This window comes from Fimicolochytrium jonesii (assembly GCF_025526975.1).
Source record: "Fimicolochytrium jonesii strain JEL569 chromosome Unknown EV422scaffold_25, whole genome shotgun sequence".
NCBI classification, from domain to species: domain Eukaryota; kingdom Fungi; phylum Chytridiomycota; class Chytridiomycetes; order Spizellomycetales; family Powellomycetaceae; genus Fimicolochytrium; species Fimicolochytrium jonesii.
The window spans coordinates 161070-178943 of NW_026515692.1; the positions used below are offsets into that span (position 1 = coordinate 161070).

Consider the following 17874-nt stretch of genomic DNA (forward strand, 5'->3'; position numbering starts at 1 on the left):
ATAAGCCTATCCTCCTCATATCTGCCCAAAATCGCTCCCCCCCAACTCATCCGTCTGATTATCTTGTTATAGGAAAAACTCCACACCTACGGCGCGACCCTCGCGCGCACCTCACCCCCACGGTCCTCGCTCCTCACCTCATCGTCAACACCGGTGACATCGACTACGACACATGCGGCAGTACCGGGGGATCGGTCGTTTGATCTTGCTGTTACGACCACCTCTCCGCCCCGACGGGTCGATGGGTGGGTGATGGCCGGCGCAAGTGGGGGTCATGCGGGGTATGACGCGGGACACAGTGATGGAGCCGTCGTCGATGACTTGGACGCGATCAAACCGGGGTTGAAGGAAGCGGAGGCGCGGTTTGAGAGTGCTGTTAGTGGGTTGAGGGATTGTCTTGTTGGGTTGACTGGTGGTGTGAGACAAGATAGAGAGGAGTATGGTGGGGATGGTGGGGACACGGCGGGGGAGAAGGGGGTGAGGTTTAAGAAGATGGATGGGGCCAGCAGGGGGAAGGTGACGAGTGGGGATGAGGAGGCGTTTAGGGCGCTGCTTGTGCGGTTGAATTTCAATCGGGTTTTGTATGGGTGAAATGGGAGGGGGAGTGGGAGAAGGAGGGGGCATGTATCATATGGGATGTGTTGTATGTATGTATGTGGAATGCATGATATGGACGTTCTTGGACACATTTCTGGGGGGGAGGATGAGAGGAATAATACTGTACATGCGTTGCGGAAGAGGGAACGCGGGTTCATGCGAAGGGCAACTTGAGAACACGCGCAGACAGCAACTTGGCCCCCTTCGCCCCGTCGCTCCCCTCCAACCCCCCCCACCACAGCCGTTCGCACGAAAACCCGAAATCATCAACCACCACACAGCACATATTCCCATCCCCAATCACACAACCCCCTCGTCAAAACAAAACCACCGACCGGTCAGCGGGAAAAAGAAAAACCAGCACCCGGCAATGCCCTCCCACATCCACGCCGAAGCCGCGCACCACTCCGACCATGACGACGCCGGGGCGCCTCCACGTACGTCCCCTCCCCTCCCTCCCCCCCCCCCCCCCCCCTCCCCTCTCCCGCTCCCACTCGGCTTTCCTCATCTCCCCTCCCTTCCATCCCTCCCTGACCTGACATGCTTTGATTTGATTGTTTAACGGCCCCGATTTGTGGTTTTCCCCCCTGCAGCGACGTACATAACGGCGCAGGAACTCTCCAAGACGCAAATCCCGCTCGCCTGGCGCGACTACTGCGCGCACCTGCTGCCGGCGCTGAACGAGTGTCGGAAGCGGGAGTACTACCTGCCGTGGAAATGCGAATTCGAGAGGGTCGCGTGGATGAAGTGTCAGTATGATGAGTACGTATCTGCTGCTGGGAGGGGAGGGGAGGGGGAGGGCAGGAAGCGAGGTGCAGGCTGGGTTGGGTGGCGATGGGATGTTTGAGCTGGAGCGAGGACGGGCCGAAAAAAGTCTTTTTGGAGAGAAGCCAGCGCAGGCGGAAGGGCCACCCATGGAGCTGCAGCGAAGCCACCGAATTTTGTCCCTCCACATCGAGGGTTGTTATATCATCGCGATGGGAGGGGAGTGCGTCATCGCAGTGTCGGGTCCGGAATGCTTAATTGATCATTTGTCTGGTGTTCCGCACAGTTATCAACGCCGCATGCGCAAACTCGCCAAACGCACCGCCAAGCAGGCCTCCGAGCGCGACGCCGCACGCGCCGCCGACGTCAAGGGCGAGTTGGAGTAGATATCGACTGCGTTCCGTGGGGGAGGATCTCATGGCGCTCGTCGGGGGGCGGGATATCATTGATCATTGTGGGGATGTGGGGGATGTGCGTGGGAGCGTAGAGCGGGATAGGCGATTTGGGTGGCCCGTGGGGAACGGGACGGCGAAGCTCGGGAGGGTATTGCTGGAGGATTTTTCGCGAAACCGCGGGGGATAGAGGTGGCGGTCTGTGGGGGTCACCGTGCACCACACATCCTTCGCAACCCACAACGCTCATTGTCGCGGTCACTCTTCCACCCTCCCACCCCAAATGAACCCTCAGCACGGTGTGGATTTTTTTTCTCTCGGATGTATCATAGAATCAGAAACGAGATAACGCAAATGCCCGAGGCCAGTGGGGTCGTGGTATCGGGAGAGAGGATTTTGCTTTCCCGTTGGCCGGCTGGTGCTTTCGGCCAATTCTCGAATTGAGGGACACCCACAGAATTCCCGACACAGTTTCACCCCCACCTTCACCCCCAAGGAGACCGACACCATGCAGGTATACGCGGATGACACCCCTCCAACGGAACAGCGAGCTGGTTGGTTGGTATTATTATACCCCCACGCTCCATAAATACGTACTGTACATATGATGGTTTATCAAATGCCTGCCGTTCGTGCGCGACGGGGTAACGTTTCCATTGGGAAGATACGACGCTCGTTTCCACGCACAACACACCAAGTTTCAAACTCTCCTTCCCATATATATATAATCTATTCACCAATGAAGCCCGGGAACACTCCCCACGATGTTCGTCCACTACCGCCTCGTAGACATGACCCTCGCCCTGCGCTCCGCCTCGCGATCCCTGATCACCATCTCATCAATCTTGCCAAACGCCGTCGGGGCCAGCTGCGGGTTCTCCCGGATCTCAAAGAACGTATCCCCCTTCCTGCCCGCTTTCCCCTTCCCGTCACCCTCCTCAACCCTCTTCAGCACCTTGATCCGCCTGACATTCGGCGAGAAGATCGGAAACGTCATCTCGAACCCGGTCCCGAGGACGTAGTTGCGCACGACGATGTTGGAGAGCACGCCTTTGCGGCGGATGGCGATGAGCACGCCTGCGACGATTTGGGTGCGTGGGCGGGTGCGCGAGGTGACGTTTTCGATGAGGAGGATGGAGCCGGGGACGACTGCGTGTGGGCCGTTTGGGGTTAGGAAGAGGGCGGCGCGGTTGGGTGCTGCTGAAGTAGCAGAGGTGTTGGATGTTGATGTTTGAGGGGTGATAGCGGAGGGATCGGTGGAATCGAGCCGGGAGCGCAGGTCCACGTCGATGGAGCGGAGGAGGCGGGCGCCGTGTTTGTGGCCGCGTGGGTCATAAGGGATTTGGAGCGCGGAAGGTGAGAGGCCGGAGAGGTTTGGGAGGGGGCCGGTGGGTGGGCGGGGGTAGAAGGGCGGAAGGGGTCCGGCGGAGTCGTCGCCTGCTGGGGATGAGACGGTGAAGGGTTGGTTGGGGAGGTCTGGAAGCGAGATCTTTTTCCGTGCGGGCGGTATACGCATCATCCCAGGCGCCTTGCTCCAGACACCTTGCGGGCCTTCGTCTTTCTGTACACAGCTAGCTCGCCACCAACAACCCCCGCCGCAACACACAGATCCCTCGTTCAATCCCTCCTTTTTCCTCAAAGTCTCCCATCAAGCCTCCCCTCCCCCTCCCCCAAATCCCTCTCGTCCCCCTCCCCCATCTTCTCTCCACCCCTCCGCAACCACATCCTCGCAAACAGAAACACTTACCATCCCCCTTCGGCTCAGTCTTCACCGCGGTCTTCGCCGCCATCCCTCTCGCCCATCCTCGTGCCGGCCGTGGTGGTGACACATGCCGGCCGCCCGAGATCGAGATCGACACCCGCGGGGCGGCGGATGACAGACAACTGCATGACCCTATGCGGGATGCGGTGAGTGTGATTGCTGACATTTGCTGTTGTTGTGATGGACGCCCTGGGAATTATTGCCCGAGTTCCATACCTTGAAGGGATGTTGGGGAGAGCCGGTTGGAAGTCCATAAAACTGTCACGTGACCCCCTCTTCGGCCCGACATCTGGCCTGACATCTCAACTATCTGATCTATCGTACACACTTGCTTCACCCAGACCATGCACCTTCACCGCTGCCGATGGAAGGAGGACAAGGGGGGGATGCCCCCGGCAGTAAGTAGGTGCGATGCAGGGGAGCGTTTTACCTCGTTCGCATATATATATACCGCCGAGACTAGACAGGAAGGGGTTTTTGGAAAACACAACAAGATATGTATTTTAATATTTTATGGGGGGGGGGGGGGGTCGTCGCCACCATACAGGGAGTGGTTGCGGATGGCATGCTCGATGCAGGGCGTCGGGAAGGGGTCTTGAACGGAAGAAAAAAGGGAGATCCTTTCGCTGGGAGCATCATATACATCCCGTCTCTCCCTTTCCGCATCGGCGATGAATGGTTTGAATTGTCCGTATGTATCGAGGCTATGGAGTTGGTGGTGGTGGGAGTGGTTCTGGGGTGATCTTGATGTTGATGTGATAGTCGGGTGATATTTCGAAATTTCGTAGTCCGGGGTTATGTCGAGCGGTAATGTTGCTAGTCTCCACTCCATACACCACCGTTCCTCACTCCGCATCCCATCCCAACTCTCCATCTCGTTTCTTCATACATCTCCTTACGCACATCCCACTCGCACCCTCCGCCTTCGGACGATATCCACATGTCTAAGCCTTCCCCGCCCCTGCTGCGGCAGCCGCCTTCTGCTGCTCCTCGCTCTGCCGGGTCTTGATGTACTCTTCTTGGACGAGGGTCATTCGTAGAAGCTGAATGGAATGAGGAAAGGATTTAATGATGTGGGAGTGGAAAGTGCTAGGCATGTGAAAAATGGGGTCGGTTGTCATCGTGGGAACGTGCAATGGACCAGGCAAGTGAGGCACCCATCTGAGCGCCGTTTCCCTGCCGCTTCCAAACTGAATCCAAGAAAGCAAGGGGAGTATCGCTGCCGAACCTTCATCCCGCCCACTGTCCCAAATGTGCCTTCATTCATTCAAGTGAATCCGCCCCTCTGCTCATCCACCCCGTCCCCCAGACTTTCCACATCCCGTCCGCCTCCTGAATTTTGCAAGACGCACCTCCTTCCGATGGTACAAACACTCCTGGTAGTCCTCAAACCCCTTCCTGCACTCGGTCTTGGGGTCGGTGTCGGCCTGCACGTAGCAGCGCGCGAACTCTTGCCAGAAGGGGAAGCAGCGGCCGCGCCCGCCTGAGGTGCCGAAGCCTGATGACATTTGTGAATGAGTGGGGGGGGCGAGAGGGAGGGCAGCGGGGTGGTGAGGTGGGGGGGGCGAGGTGTGGGTAGGGGAGGGGGAGGGGGTCCCTTTGTTGGAGGTTGTGTGCAGTGTGCTGTCTGGCAGGATGCAGGGAGTGTGGATTTGAAGCGCTTCGTCGAAGTCTTTCTGCTGAGCGCGTTCCTTTGCAACTTCGCACAATCCCCCCTCCATAGCGGAACAGTGCGACGGCCCATACGCAACCATGCCTCAACCCTCACACATACAAAGACGGAGAAGGAGCAGAGAGGGACCTGTGGGCGGGCACATGCATCCCTCTTCGACCTCATCGAAAACACCATCATACAAATCTACGCATGTGCGCATATGAATGAGCGAGGGGTCGCCGCAAGAAATCAATGAGATGCGCACGCATTTATGACATTTACACATACAAAAGGGGACTAATATATACACATGGGATCGGGATACACGGTGCGAGATGACCGATGAGTTGGTACTAGGAGTGAGAGGGGATATTATACGCCGATTCAAAGTTCGGGGTTCGTTTTGTCGAGATCGCAAACATCTATCATCAACGTGGTGCGGATGTGCCGGTCTTCGCCGACTTCAGATGTGTGTTGACCGGCGATGCGACGGCAGTGTCGTGTCGCTAAGGAGGGGTGATGTCACGCCTCGAGTCCAGCACCGTTAATCTCTTCCGTCCGCTAATTCCCTATCCCAGGATTTCACCACCTCTTCAACCCCTCCCAACCCTCTTCCCCGCTCCAGCAGCAGCCTCCAAATCCTCCGCCGCCGTCCCTTCACTCCCACTCCCACTGCCACTTTCCTCCTCCACCACCTCCCCACCCCCAACATCCCCCGCAACAGCCACATACCCATCCACTCCATGATACTCCAGTGGGTTACTCCTCAAATCGACATAGTAACTCCACACACAAACCGCAAAATACACACTCCACGCCGTCGAAATCAATAAACCGGTCGACATGGCCCAGATCAACGTCGCGCAGCTGACGCGGGCTGTCGGTGTATCACCCTTCCCATCATCTCCCACATCCACATCATACCCCGCCGTCATATCACGATCAACACACTCTCGGGACGCGACAACCAGCGCGTACACAGCAAGCACCGCCGTATAGCCCACCTTCACTGCCGTATACCACGCATACACCTTGACTCTCCTCACGTTGTTTGTGAGTGCGGCGTGGAGGCCGAGGGCGGACATGGCGAGGGTGGTGAGGGTTAGGGTGAGGTCTTGGGCGGTGAGGACGGGGAGGGGAATGGGAAGGCCTGGTGGGGGGGTGGGCGAGGGTGGGTTGGTGGGAGAGGAGGGTGGTGGTGTGAAGGTGGGGGGGAGGCGGAGGATGTTGGAGAGGTAGAGGAGGGAGATGATTGAAAAGAGCTGTGTGGGGGTTGTCGAAGAACTGTATTAGTCCTTGTTTCCCCCGGTCGAACGATACGAGATACATCGGTCCCCGTTTCGCCGGTTCATATACAGCATAGAGAAAGGTTGATGTTTCCCTGTACAGCGCTCGTACATACCAAAGAAGACGCCGCAATCAGAACAGTCCCCATCCTCAACGAAAACACACCGCAGCAGCAGGTGCGGAGGAGGGGTGGTGAAGAAGGGCGGCCGGGCCGGACGAGAGGCGTTGTGATAGATGGCATATTAGGCGTTTTGTTCCCGACTTGCGTTCCTTGGTGTGAGTGAGTGAGTTGGTGGGGGTTTGTGTGGTGTTAGGTATATCTGTAGAGGGTGAAGTTAGAGGGTGGCAGGTGGGTGGACAAGGACGGGACGGGAGCGCTGTGTTTTTGTAAGAAAACGAAAGAGGGAAAACGAAAGAGGGAAGCGACACTGACAGTACTGCATTTCAGCCCGATGCCTCTGATGTCATCCATCCTGTCAGCAGGCCGCTCACATGCTGTCACGTGACGTCTCTCATCGCTTTGACCGAGACGTGCCCTATACATAGCCGCCTTTGATACGACTATTGGCAGCATGCTCACCTTGAGGGACTAGCATTGGAGTGACGAGGATATTGAATTTGACGAGATGGGAATGTTGCTTTCGCGGCCACCGTCAGAGTGCAGGACTGGAACCACCAACAGCGGGCGTAGTGCTTCATGTGCATTCCATGGTTTCGGACAGCAGCGGGGGGAGCATTCGCCGATTTCCAAGAGGTCCTCGGAGACAGGTGCTCAGCCCTACTAGTTGAACTTTCGCGCGTGGCCCAGGAAGGCCAGATGCCGCCAAAAGTTATACAGTGTCGACTTCCCAGGCCAGCACGGAAGAGTCCCGCAAGGACGAGTGCTGCCGCCGTCGCGATTCCCAACGACGGACAGCTCAGCGGCGATCACAATCTTGGTTGATCATAACTAGATTCCGTGTAGTCTTGAAGAAGCACGCCACAAAGGCCGGGAGGCGGCATGAGAGGGCCGGAACGCTTGCGCTACCAGCAACATATACGATCTTGACCTTATCTCCGTCGTATATGTCCAATGTTTACACTTCAATGATACAACTTGTCCTTCCGAAGTATGAAATTCTAGGCCAAACGGTGACCATTCCGGAACAATCAAAATCAGCTTTTCATCTTGGTTCCTCAATCTGGAAACCTCGTTCAGACACGGTCAACGATGCGGTCCAGATTGTCGACGAATTTACCTAAAGACCGTGGCATGGTGAGTGAATGAAGGAGAAAAGAACCTCCCTTCCACACCCAACCCGCTGCCGCCCATGGCGCCACCCAATCCAATGCGACCTTTTGCGGAAGGTCCTGTCGGCGCCATCGACATGGGGTGCCTGCTGTAAGCGGTTGAACGTCCGTTCATAACAACGGTTCGGCCTTGACGTAACACCGTTTATGAATTGGCAATGACGTTGAAGTGGTCGTTTGCCAGTCTTCGTCCGCGTCGTTGTATTCGTTGCCGGAGCTTGACCTTTGCCCCTCCCCAGGAGCGAGGTGCAGTCTATTCATTCGTAAACGTTTGTGCTGGACTGGCGGTCAAGCAATGCCATTGCGATCGAGTCGCACATCAAAGAGGCTATAAATCTTCCCTCCGAGCTGCCGCCACAAGTGGTCCAGCACGCCTGACCCAATTTGTCGCGGAGCGAGGCTTGGGCGCCTTTTACGGGAACCCAGGCGCGGCTGTCTTCTAATGATAGCTCTGTATCGATGAAGTGTCGGAGCTGGGCAAGGACCGTATGTGCAAACTCATTCCCGAAACGATCCATCTCATGCCATTGCCTCAATGTAAGAAGGCCCTGTCCCACGTCATCTGGCCGCACAGGCCATCTGCTGCACAGTGCTGTTACGGGATCGCCCGTCACACAAAGCGCCGCACATGAACGCCGTCAGACTCGACGCGATGACCAGGTCGTCTAGGAGCACCCCATTGAATCCGGAACTGCCAGAAATGGCCAGCGAGGACAATAGCGCCGTGATCCCCTTTAGCCGGTCGTGGTCTGACCAATCTAGCAGCCGGTTCCCGTTGCTGCTAATCTCGTCCAGCACTCGGCTAAGTGACTCGAGAGTGTGTCGACGCCCATCCTGGGCGAGCCACGGATATGGGTCATCGGATCTATACCATCCCAGCCGGTCGAAGTCCGACAGGCCGGCTATATACCATATCTGGTCGAGCTGTGCATCCCCCATATATTGACACTGTGCCAGCACGGTCGAGCATGCTCGCAGCGTCGAAACTTCTGCCTCCGCCAAGTAAACATCTTCAGTGTGCCGATCGCATTTGCATCGCTCGAACCGCTCGCACAGCAGTCTCAGCTTCATGGCCAAAACAAGCTGGTGTGCCATGTCACCGCGCAAATGTATGGATGACTGTGGAGTCCGCGTACTTATCGCCAACTGTACATGTACAGTACACACGTTGTAACGCGATAGGCGGAAGCACTCCGAATATGTTCTCTCCCCTTGTCTTTATCTCGTGTTTCGGGGGCGAGAGTCCGAGGATAGCTATATTTATGCGATGGGGAAGAGCAAACATCGGCCAAGTCCAATGAGCGAGTCCAACTCCGACAGTGACGCGCGACGCGACTTAACAGTCGACCGCAAGCTCGGACTGTCAAATTGGGATGCGTTTGTGGCCTACGATTTGCACAAAGAGGTTGTGGTGTGGGTCCATGTGTAGCGGGGAGCCGGTGCCGGGAGTCTGAGCCAGACATTGTTATCACTTCGGTGTCCGTGACAAAGGAACGCCATGTTCGTAAATCCAAATAGATATCACATTTCATCCGCAACCGTACCTTCGTCATGAAGAAACAGCCCGATATAGTACGATTCGCGTGCTCAGAAGTCGGGGTATGTCAAGGCGGCAGCACCGTCGGCTCAGAGACGGACAGGATTAGAGGATCATGTCTCCGCTCTTCTTCGACGAAAAGGCCGAGCTAAAAACCGACATCAGGGTCCACATGGGGAAGTATGTTGCGGGCGCAACATGAACCCAAGAAGACTCACCTTGAGAGAGAAACCAGCGGGACTTCCGTCCATGCCATTTATGTGAAGTAATAAAGCTCAAAGTTAACAGGCTGAACCCCTACTGTAATGTAGGGAGAGATATCTTACAGTATCTAAGATGCATCGCTGTGGACGAGAGAAAAAAAGTTGGCGTTTTTGGGAGCGCAGTCTCATTTTATCTTTTGGACGATCAGTCGAAGATTGTCCATTGGCCCCTGGCAATCTGTTCTCGGGCTGAGGCTGAGGGTGGTTTCAGCATTGAGTATCGGAGATGGAGCGACGACGATAAATAATGAACCAACTTGCATATCCGCCCCCGGCCCTCATTTTGCAATTCTGTGACGGAGCTGACATTAGGGATAGTACTGTGTCGATATCGATGTGAGAAATTAAGCGAGGCTTTCTGGAGGTTTGGACCGCCCTAGCCTTGGACCGCCCCCGATCCAGAATCCCTAGGGCCGCGGACTGCGAGTCTGCGACAGCGGTGCGCTGCAGTGATTTCGCATCTGCATGCACGGAGGTGACGGGCGGAGTTTGATTCGCAATCTGTGTTTCTGTGGCCAACGTCCACGCGCAGCACAGATAGCCATCACCTCCGTACAACACCACTACTCCGTTTTCCTTCCTTTTTTTACTTGCTCGCAGTATTCCAGATTCCAGCCTGAAGTTTGAACCGGGAAATGCCAGCAATGGGTCGGGAGGACAAATGGCCCTCACCCGCCCCTGCACACAGGCCTCGTCCCAACTCCTCGCACGGAGTCTCACCCCACGCCACCCTCCGAAAACACATCACAAATCAACGAAGATCAGCACAAAGCTTGTCAAACCGTTTTCGGCAGCATATGAGACTATCTATCCATCGATACATTTTTCTTGCTCCTCGGACCGCTTCTTCCATGATAGCCTGAAGATAGATATAGTGACCGTGGGGCGTTGCTGAGTCCAGGTTTTCTGTACTTTCCGCTTCGCGAGAACGGTCAAACCGTCCATCCCTAGGGTGTTGAACACCAGCACACATATCTACAGCGCATGGAAGCCTCGACACTCCTTCGCACAATCGATCTACACCAGATTGACGCTCCCAGGGTCCATTCTACAGCTCTCTGGCCTGCTACTTAAGCGTTGCACCTAATTCCCCCGCCGCTCTCGATACGGACAATTGACGCTTTACATTCTAGAAGGCCGTCTGAGGTAAAGACCTGTCGTCAACTCTAGCGACGGGTTTCGGGAGTGGGTGACAGTAGATCATCCAAGGTAAGCCACGTTACTCCGCCTCGAGTTAGAGTTAGAGTTGAGTGTATGTGGAACACAGTAAGGGCAGCTGGCCTCGCTTCATCTCGCGTTGATGCCTTTGTTTACGCCCTGTCTCGGCACTATGCCCGTTATGCGCTGGCGGTATTCCCGCATTGTTTACGCTGGTGTGCGCGTGGCCTGCTCCTCGTACCCCTCGATTCTCTCCCCCTTATGCATTTCCCCGTCTTTACGGACCCTCCGATCCGATGACCCCTTTCTCCCACCCCAGCCATTAACTGAGCCATTCCTCCCGCGTCTCTCTCTTCCCCAATCGTAGGTTGTTCTGCAGACATCTTGAGACTCGACGCAGACACAAGGAGCCCATAGGCATCACCTGCTTTGAATACGCTTATTCCGTGCAAGCTGCAAGGTGTCATCTGCCCTACGATTGGAACAATCATCGCGTCATTCACTACTTTGTGAAGTGTTTACGGCTCGACGGCCGCCGCATCGCATAGCGCATACCCAGCCTTCTCGCCAAACAAGCATAAATACCCCCTAGCCGCTCATCCTCCTCGGACGTGGACCTCTGAACCATCGTCCGGACACACACACCCACCTATTGCACATCATCTTCGCCAACCATACCGCCCTGTGTGTGAAGCAAAAGGACGATATCCCATCACCAGAACCGCACCAGCACAATGGAGCTGCCACCTTCACCAATTCCGATCCGCCATCCGCTCGGAGCTGCAGCCTCGCAAGAGCTCCAAGGACCAGCCGTCATCGCCCCTGCAAAAGTAGACAAGACGCTAGCCCTACGCTCCTGCCTGCGATCGCGGATCCCCGCCCCACGATCGGCCAAGAAGAAACTCCGGTTTAGTCAAACTCTTGAATCGGGATGCCGGTTCGTGCGCGGCTGTCTAGTGACGGCAATTCCCCAAGCCGCAACATATACGATTAGAGACACTGGGGATCTGACCTGGCCGACCGCCGGCGCCGCGCTGCGTGCTTTGCAGACTTGGCGAATCGAGGAGTCAACCCTCCCCGCCAATCTTCGCTTTGAAAATCGGGCTGTGGCGGTTGACCGGGTGTGGGTAGAGAGAGATGAGGACTCTACCCTCTCGGGAGAAGTCCTGGTGAGGAACTACGCGTTCCAGAAATGCGTCACGATTCACTACAGTATCGATAACTGGCGGACATCAGCCGACGTCGACGCGACGTTCGCGACGGCAGTATCGTTCAGCACTCCCGGGTTCGTCGGCGTCGACCGCTTCCGTTTCATGCTCGACTTGGGCAGGGAGTTTGGTCCCAAGACCCTAGACGCGACCGTGGCGTTCGCGGTGCGGTATGAAGTCGCGGGATCAACCGAGTGGGACAATAACTACGGGCGGAATTATACCATCAAGCTTCGAAGGGGTCCAGAAGTAGGCCTTTGCTCATCGCCAGTGCCGTCGCCGGTGCCGTCGCCTCCGCTTTCCAGAAAGGTGATGCCTCCGGCTGCGCAACCGAGGCCATTCGACTGGGTGGACCAGGCCGTCCCGCCGGTGACGCTGAAACGGGGCGCCGTGGAATCATCTCAGACGCCGAGGCTGGGGTTCACCGCCTTTCGGAGCTTGTCGTCGGACCCGATCCTGGCGCCGGCTTCCGAACAGGAGCGGCCCCCGAAAGTTCTTCTGCCCCTCTATACCCCCGTTATCGAATCCTGGGCGGACGACTGGGACGAGTGGCTAGGCCAACCAGGACTGTGCCCTTCTCGGGCCACAGAATTACCACCCGCACCATCGGCCATCACCACTACCATTGCTGCGCCTTCATCCTCATGGACACCCGCCGCAAGCGCATTCACCTTCGGCGCCTTCGTTGAAATACCCACCACCAGCGCCATCTCAGGCGCGGGGTTTGCGTTTGGCCTGTCATCATTGGGCATTCGCAATGAGTTCTGATCGTTCGTTTTGCTTCTTGCTTGCGTCTGGTGATCATATCATTTCTTCGTTCTGCTTCTTGTTTGCGTCGTCTTCTTATTTTTTTATTTTTTTGGAACTTGGAATATACCGTGCGGTCTTTGGCCTCCTTTTCATATTACCATGATGCATTTTGTGCTTCTTCTGTGCTTTATTCGTTTTGATCTTGGGGGTAGTGTGAGCGGTCGCGAGGCTAGTATGAACAGAGTGGGGCAAGTTTCCTGCCAGAAAGCCGCATTTCACACAAGTGTAGTCGTGGAGGAGGAATGGGTTCTTCAAACCATCCCTATCCACCCTCCCGCTAAACTACATCCCAGCGTCCCCCCGTAAAAGCACAAGCTACACCACTCAGTCCGTCAGGCGCAAGCATGTATGGTCAGACAATGTTTTATTCCCACCGCAAACCGCTAACGAGTGCCATTGAATATATACACATTCCCGCGAGTTCGTGCCCGAGCCCGGTCAGGTATCCACTCAGATCCGCTTTGAACTGCCTCTAGTTATATTTTTCTGTCGAAATGCTCCTCCCGCGGGAGGGCAGCACTTGAGCGCCGCGGGCATGGATGGGACGGCCTACAGCGCCAGATCCAATACAGGAATGCTTGGCGAAAAGAAACCCGTGTGTGCGTTTCGGGTGCTATGTCGTGTATCAAACCAATCCCCGCCTTCATCGTGCAGTAAATCCCTGAGTAAATCCCGATCTTGACATACACGCAGCGTATACAGTACATGTAGCAGCAGGAGTCCAAAAGTGTGTCCCGAACCGCTTAAACGCCCATGATCCTCTCCGCAATGGTCCTCCGCTCGCGTATCCGCATCCCGATACTCTGCGCCCCATCACCCGTCTCTGGTCCAGAGTGATGCATTCGTGTCAAGGGTGTGTCATTCGAGCCGGGAGTGGTTGTGGTTGTGCCGTGATTGTTATGAGAGGTGGTGCTTTTCGGGGCCGATTCCGCGAGATGAGCCTTGAGCGCGGTTACGTCGGCGTGGGTGAGGGGGACGATGGTGGGTGTGCGGGTGAGCATTGTTGCTTGGGGTGGTTGGTAAGATGGCTGTAGGATGGTTGGGATGGACAGAATTTGGGTCGGGGATGAGGAACGTAGAGACCGACGTGACAAAACTAAGGAGACGAAACGGGACAGACCGGACACATGTGGTAGCCTTTCGAGGGCTTTCACCCGCCAATGTTATTTTATACACAGACATAATACATGTGGAGGGGGATTCGGAGAAGAAGAAAGCAGAAAAGCATACTCGTACGCCGCATAGATTGCCATATCCGTCCCCAAAACGACTAACATTCATCCAAAAAAATGGCCGTCTATCATTGTACTGTACATGGGTAGCTGGGAGGGAGAGAGAGGGGGCAAGAGGGGAAGAGAAGGCCGTGATCATCGCAAAACCACATTCTTCACCACCGTGTGTTTCGTCCAATGCTCATTCCCGCATATAAAGTCCCCCCTGACAAGCTTGACCCTCTCCTTGAGCCAATCGCCATCATCAACGCGGATATAAATCCCCTCGGCCCGTTGCGCGGTGGCATACCGCGACGGCAAGGCGTCAAGCCTGTCTATCCATTCCTGTTTCGTTGTCAGCGGGAGAAACAGCGCCGGGTCCACAGTGGGCACGACATGCAGGGGCGGTTCGTCGTCCAAACCAATGTCAGCGGCGTCGTTGGCGTTCGCGATGGCTTCATGGAAGCTCGCGCGGGACAGGAAGCTTCCTTTTTGCACGTCGAGGATATCGAATGCAATGAACTTGTCCGGCAGCCGGTCGTAGAAGATTGAATGCTTGGCCACCATCCATTCTCCATACAGGACATAAGCCCCGGGCACATCACCGAGCACACGGCGCAGGCGGCGACTATGCTGATGAAGCCAATGGTTGATCGTCTCGAACTGGGGATGGGATTTACGGTTGACGTAGTGTGAGCGGTTCTGCGCGAGGAGCGTGGAGCGCGGGCCGAGGGTGATGCCGAGGTTCGCGCCATCGATTTTTTCTTCGATTGTAATGGTTTTCGAAGTCGGGCCGTGACGGGATAAAAGCATGTCCAGGCCGTGGGAGTCGCTGAGCACGATGTCGTCAGCGGACACGGAGCAGCCGCCGCTGTTGAAGAGGTGGGGGGTGCGCGGAAACTTGTAGAACCCTGTCAGCCTCTTGGCACCCTCCGTGGAGGAGAATAAAGATGGTCCGATGACCATCTCCGTTGCCGTCGCAGTCATCGTCCCTATCGGACCGGTCGCCGGTTTTGTCCGTCCTCGCTTGTTTGCACCGCAAATCCTCTCAGCAAGCGCCTCAACATCCCCCATCGACGCCACACTCCAAACCCCCACAAAGCCCTCCTTTACTGTTGGCGCCTCCAGGTCCCTCTCAAAACCCCTCACAACCCTCTCCACCTTCCCCTTCTCCCCGCCCAATGTCGGATGGCCCTGTCGCGCACACACCCTCTTCACACAAACCTCCACGCCCGCCGTAAAATGCACCGCAACAGCATCCCGCGGCCCAAACGCGAGCTCCAACCACTGCATGCGGTCGGCGGCGCGCGTATTGCATCGGTCGAGAACGACGCGGCCGCCGCGTTTGATGATGGTGGCGATGAGCGACTCGCAGGCGCGTCGGCTACCGATGTCGTCTTGAGAGATTCGGACATATGTGTTGGCGGTTATGAGCGTGGAGTCATCGGGCGAGATGCAGCCTAGGCGGGCGCAGAAGGTCGATTTCCCCGACCCCGGGAGGCCGACGAGGATGAGCACGTTTGGATGAGGTGGGGGTTGGCCAGTGGCGAGGATGCCGGTCGACGGGATATCCATATTTTCGTTTTCTCCAGCGTCCAACCCAAACATAGAGTCGGCACCGTCTCCGTTTCCCCCCGCATCGCCATCCCCACCGCCGCTATACCGTTTCCAGCAGTGATCGACGTACGTGCGCACAAACACCTCCTGCACCCTCGTCTCAAGACTCCCCGGCCTCGTCGCCCGCAGTACTTCAATCGCATCTGCAGCCGACATCGCCGGCGGCGTCGCGTTCGCACAACTTCCCCCGACGCATTCCACAGCGGTGCAATCCACAACCGCGGCACGGCACGCCGCACACAACGGCGGAAGCACCGCGCACCCGAACCGGGCGAGATAGCACGCCGCAAACGTGCCCGCGCGGCCTACCCCGCCTCCACAGTGTACCAACACGGCGGGGAGGAGGGTGTCGGTGTCGTTCGCTGCTGAATGTAGGTGTTGATTGCATAGTCGCATGAAATGTTCCACTTGGGCGATAGTCGGCGCTTGCAGGTTTTCGACGGGGAGAAAGACGTTGTCGATCCCATTCGTGAACCAGGTCGCAGACAAGGGCGTCTCCTTCGTGGCGGTGACCACCAACGTGATCCCCATTTGCTTCAACGCCGCAACGTCCCCCGCATCTCGTGGCGTAGACATGACCGCCAACCGGAAGGGGACAATCCAACTAAAATTCCTGGGCAACTTGTGCCAGCGGCCATCATCGTCGCTGCTGCATACAAACTGCCGTGTTTTGGAGATGGCGGGAGGCAGGCTGTTGCCGTCGCACTTCTCGCCCGCCATGGCAGACACGATCCCGCGGCAGAGAGTATAATAAGCTCGCTTCTCCTCACCCGAAAGCCCGCTCCATAACGCCGTGTCACCTGCACCCTCGTCCCGCACGTGCAGATACAGGTACTGGTGTCCGGCGCACCGTGTCAGAGCCTTGCGAATATACACCAGCACATCGTTGCGCGTTTTCGTATCCGCCCCATCTCTCCGTACGGCGAAAAACGCCCTCCAATACGCCATACACGCCGCGGCCCACGCACACAATTTCACGTGTGCGTCGGCGACGCGGATGAATGCGCGGAAGTCGGTATGTGAGTTCTCCCGTTGCTCTTCCGCGCACACACGCATCATGGCCTCCGCGGCTTCCAGCGCCTGCTGGTATCGTCCGGATTTGAGAGACAGCGCGCTGATGAGGTCGAGGAGAGAGACCCGGTCGGGGGTGGGGAGCGTGGGGGGTATCAACGCGATCGTGCAGAGATGTAGCGCCTCCGTCATACGCGCTTCATCAACGGGGTTCCGGAGGGCCGCGCGAGCCGCGACGCAAGCCGCCTCGGCAGTCCGTTTTGCTCGCCCCACTCCCACATCACCCGACGGCGGGTGCAGGGATCCCTGCAAAGCGGTACGCGCATCCCCGCCCACCCACAGCGAGTCCAGCCCCTTGTCCCCCGCATGCACATCCGCCTCGCTGAACCCCACCGCGACATGGACCTGTTTCCTTTCCAAGCCCAGCGGTTCCCGCACGGCGGTGGCGGCTGGCCAATGCACGGCCTTGAACACCCCGTCCGCGGTCCCGTCCCGCCGGTACCCCAACCCGACGTCGATCCACGACTCTCCCACGTCCGCGAACTGGTCGTGCGCGTGGAGGATGCTGCTCACCCCCTGGACTTCCGTCCCGTGGAGAAGCGTGATGTGGTGCCCCTCGCACCCGTCCCGCTCCTCGCGCCGTCGCAGCCACGCGCGCGGGACTTTGGGTATGGGCGTTCGCGTCAAACTCGCGTGTGGAGAGGGTCGCCAGTCCAGCCGCGCGGAACGGTCGATTGCGGGGCTGACGGCGACGAGTGCGCCGTTCTGAAAGTCGATTCGCATTGAGCTGTCCACCTGTGATGTATAAAGCTGGGTGTGAACCTTTTTCTTCCGTTGCGAAGTGTGAGAACTTTGGGGGTTCTTACCCTGTCCGGCCAAGTGTCGGATAACGCTGACATGACTGGTATGGTTCTCTGATACACTCAAGATGCTAGGCGATTCGTGAACCGTCCAGTTATGGAGATTCGCCTGATGTGATGTGTTTGATGGAAGATGATGACTGGCAGCGAGAGGGTCTCGGCGGTGGGTGGTTTTGCTTTTGATTTGTACAGACCGGAACGTCAAGAAGAATTCCCTCTCCTCTTCGCGGGTTGCCGTAACAGAGTAAGAGTGGAGCAGCATTGAACCGAGGTGTCTCTCCCCTCACCCCGTCCCCCTCGACCTCACTTGGCATCCCAGCATGTACATATGAATTGTAAGGGCATGTTGAGGATATGCGGGTGGTGCAGTGGCCAAGCGATTGCTTGTCCTCACTTCTGACGGCATCTGACAGCGCGTCGGAGAAGTCCCAGCCGCCATGACAAAACGAATC

At 57.0% G+C, this 17874-nt stretch overlaps 6 protein-coding genes across 6 annotated transcripts; 2 read left to right on the top strand and 4 right to left on the bottom strand.

Annotated features, from left to right (window-relative positions):
• The first annotated feature begins 845 nt into the window (after positions 1-845).
• EV422DRAFT_540059 (NADH-ubiquinone oxidoreductase B18 subunit-domain-containing protein) lies at positions 846-2244 on the top strand. The gene is made up of 3 exons (XM_053071113.1): positions 846-1034; positions 1191-1359; positions 1649-2244. The coding sequence occupies exons 1-3, from the start codon at positions 968-970 to the stop codon at positions 1746-1748; spliced, it is 336 nt and encodes a 111-aa protein (XP_052922784.1). The 5' UTR covers positions 846-967; the 3' UTR covers positions 1749-2244.
• On the bottom strand, positions 2242-3717 carry EV422DRAFT_540063 (uncharacterized protein). Its single transcript, XM_053071114.1, has 2 exons — positions 3502-3717; positions 2242-3194 (listed from the first exon to the last, which is right to left on the bottom strand). The coding sequence occupies exons 1-2, from the start codon at positions 3680-3682 to the stop codon at positions 2530-2532; spliced, it is 846 nt and encodes a 281-aa protein (XP_052922785.1). The 5' UTR covers positions 3683-3717; the 3' UTR covers positions 2242-2529.
• A 314-nt stretch (positions 3718-4031) lies between these two features.
• EV422DRAFT_540066 (uncharacterized protein) lies at positions 4032-5152 on the bottom strand. Its single transcript, XM_053071115.1, has 2 exons — positions 4869-5152; positions 4032-4559 (listed from the first exon to the last, which is right to left on the bottom strand). Exons 1-2 carry the CDS (start codon positions 5022-5024, stop codon positions 4461-4463), a joined length of 255 nt encoding a protein of 84 aa, XP_052922786.1. The 5' UTR covers positions 5025-5152; the 3' UTR covers positions 4032-4460.
• A 236-nt stretch (positions 5153-5388) lies between these two features.
• On the bottom strand, positions 5389-6998 carry EV422DRAFT_540067 (uncharacterized protein). Its single transcript, XM_053071116.1, has 2 exons — positions 6573-6998; positions 5389-6432 (listed from the first exon to the last, which is right to left on the bottom strand). The coding sequence occupies exons 1-2, from the start codon at positions 6696-6698 to the stop codon at positions 5764-5766; spliced, it is 795 nt and encodes a 264-aa protein (XP_052922787.1). The 5' UTR covers positions 6699-6998; the 3' UTR covers positions 5389-5763.
• Positions 6999-11317: 4319 nt separating this feature from the next.
• Positions 11318-13064, top strand: EV422DRAFT_206960 (putative phosphatase regulatory subunit-domain-containing protein). The gene has a single exon (XM_053065345.1). It carries the CDS (start codon positions 11440-11442, stop codon positions 12679-12681), a length of 1242 nt encoding a protein of 413 aa, XP_052922788.1. The 5' UTR covers positions 11318-11439; the 3' UTR covers positions 12682-13064.
• A 785-nt stretch (positions 13065-13849) lies between these two features.
• Positions 13850-17785, bottom strand: EV422DRAFT_540078 (uncharacterized protein). Its single transcript, XM_053071117.1, has 2 exons — positions 17429-17785; positions 13850-17357 (listed from the first exon to the last, which is right to left on the bottom strand). Exons 1-2 carry the CDS (start codon positions 17459-17461, stop codon positions 14091-14093), a joined length of 3300 nt encoding a protein of 1099 aa, XP_052922789.1. The 5' UTR covers positions 17462-17785; the 3' UTR covers positions 13850-14090.
• Positions 17786-17874: the final 89 nt, after the last annotated feature.

Coding starts and splice junctions, on each gene's coding strand:
- EV422DRAFT_206960 (XM_053065345.1), top strand. CDS start 11,440: ATGGAGCTGCCACCTTCACCAATTCCGATCCGCCATCCGCTCGGAGCT.
- EV422DRAFT_540067 (XM_053071116.1), bottom strand. CDS start 6,698: ATGCCATCTATCACAACGCCTCTCGTCCGGCCCGGCCGCCCTTCTTCA. Junction 6,433..6,572: donor TGATTGCGGCGTCTTCTTTG/GTATGTACGAGC, acceptor ACCCCCACACAG/CTCTTTTCAATCATCTCCCT.
- EV422DRAFT_540059 (XM_053071113.1), top strand. CDS start 968: ATGCCCTCCCACATCCACGCCGAAGCCGCGCACCACTCCGACCATGAC. Junction 1,035..1,190: donor CGACGCCGGGGCGCCTCCAC/GTACGTCCCCTC, acceptor TCCCCCCTGCAG/CGACGTACATAACGGCGCAG. Junction 1,360..1,648: donor ATGAAGTGTCAGTATGATGA/GTACGTATCTGC, acceptor TGTTCCGCACAG/TTATCAACGCCGCATGCGCA.
- EV422DRAFT_540078 (XM_053071117.1), bottom strand. CDS start 17,461: ATGTCAGCGTTATCCGACACTTGGCCGGACAGG. Junction 17,358..17,428: donor CCGACACTTGGCCGGACAGG/GTAAGAACCCCC, acceptor TATACATCACAG/GTGGACAGCTCAATGCGAAT.
- EV422DRAFT_540063 (XM_053071114.1), bottom strand. CDS start 3,682: ATGTCAGCAATCACACTCACCGCATCCCGCATAGGGTCATGCAGTTGT. Junction 3,195..3,501: donor GACTGAGCCGAAGGGGGATG/GTAAGTGTTTCT, acceptor TCTCATCCCCAG/CAGGCGACGACTCCGCCGGA.
- EV422DRAFT_540066 (XM_053071115.1), bottom strand. CDS start 5,024: ATGTCATCAGGCTTCGGCACCTCAGGCGGGCGCGGCCGCTGCTTCCCC. Junction 4,560..4,868: donor GTTTGTACCATCGGAAGGAG/GTGCGTCTTGCA, acceptor CATTCCATTCAG/CTTCTACGAATGACCCTCGT.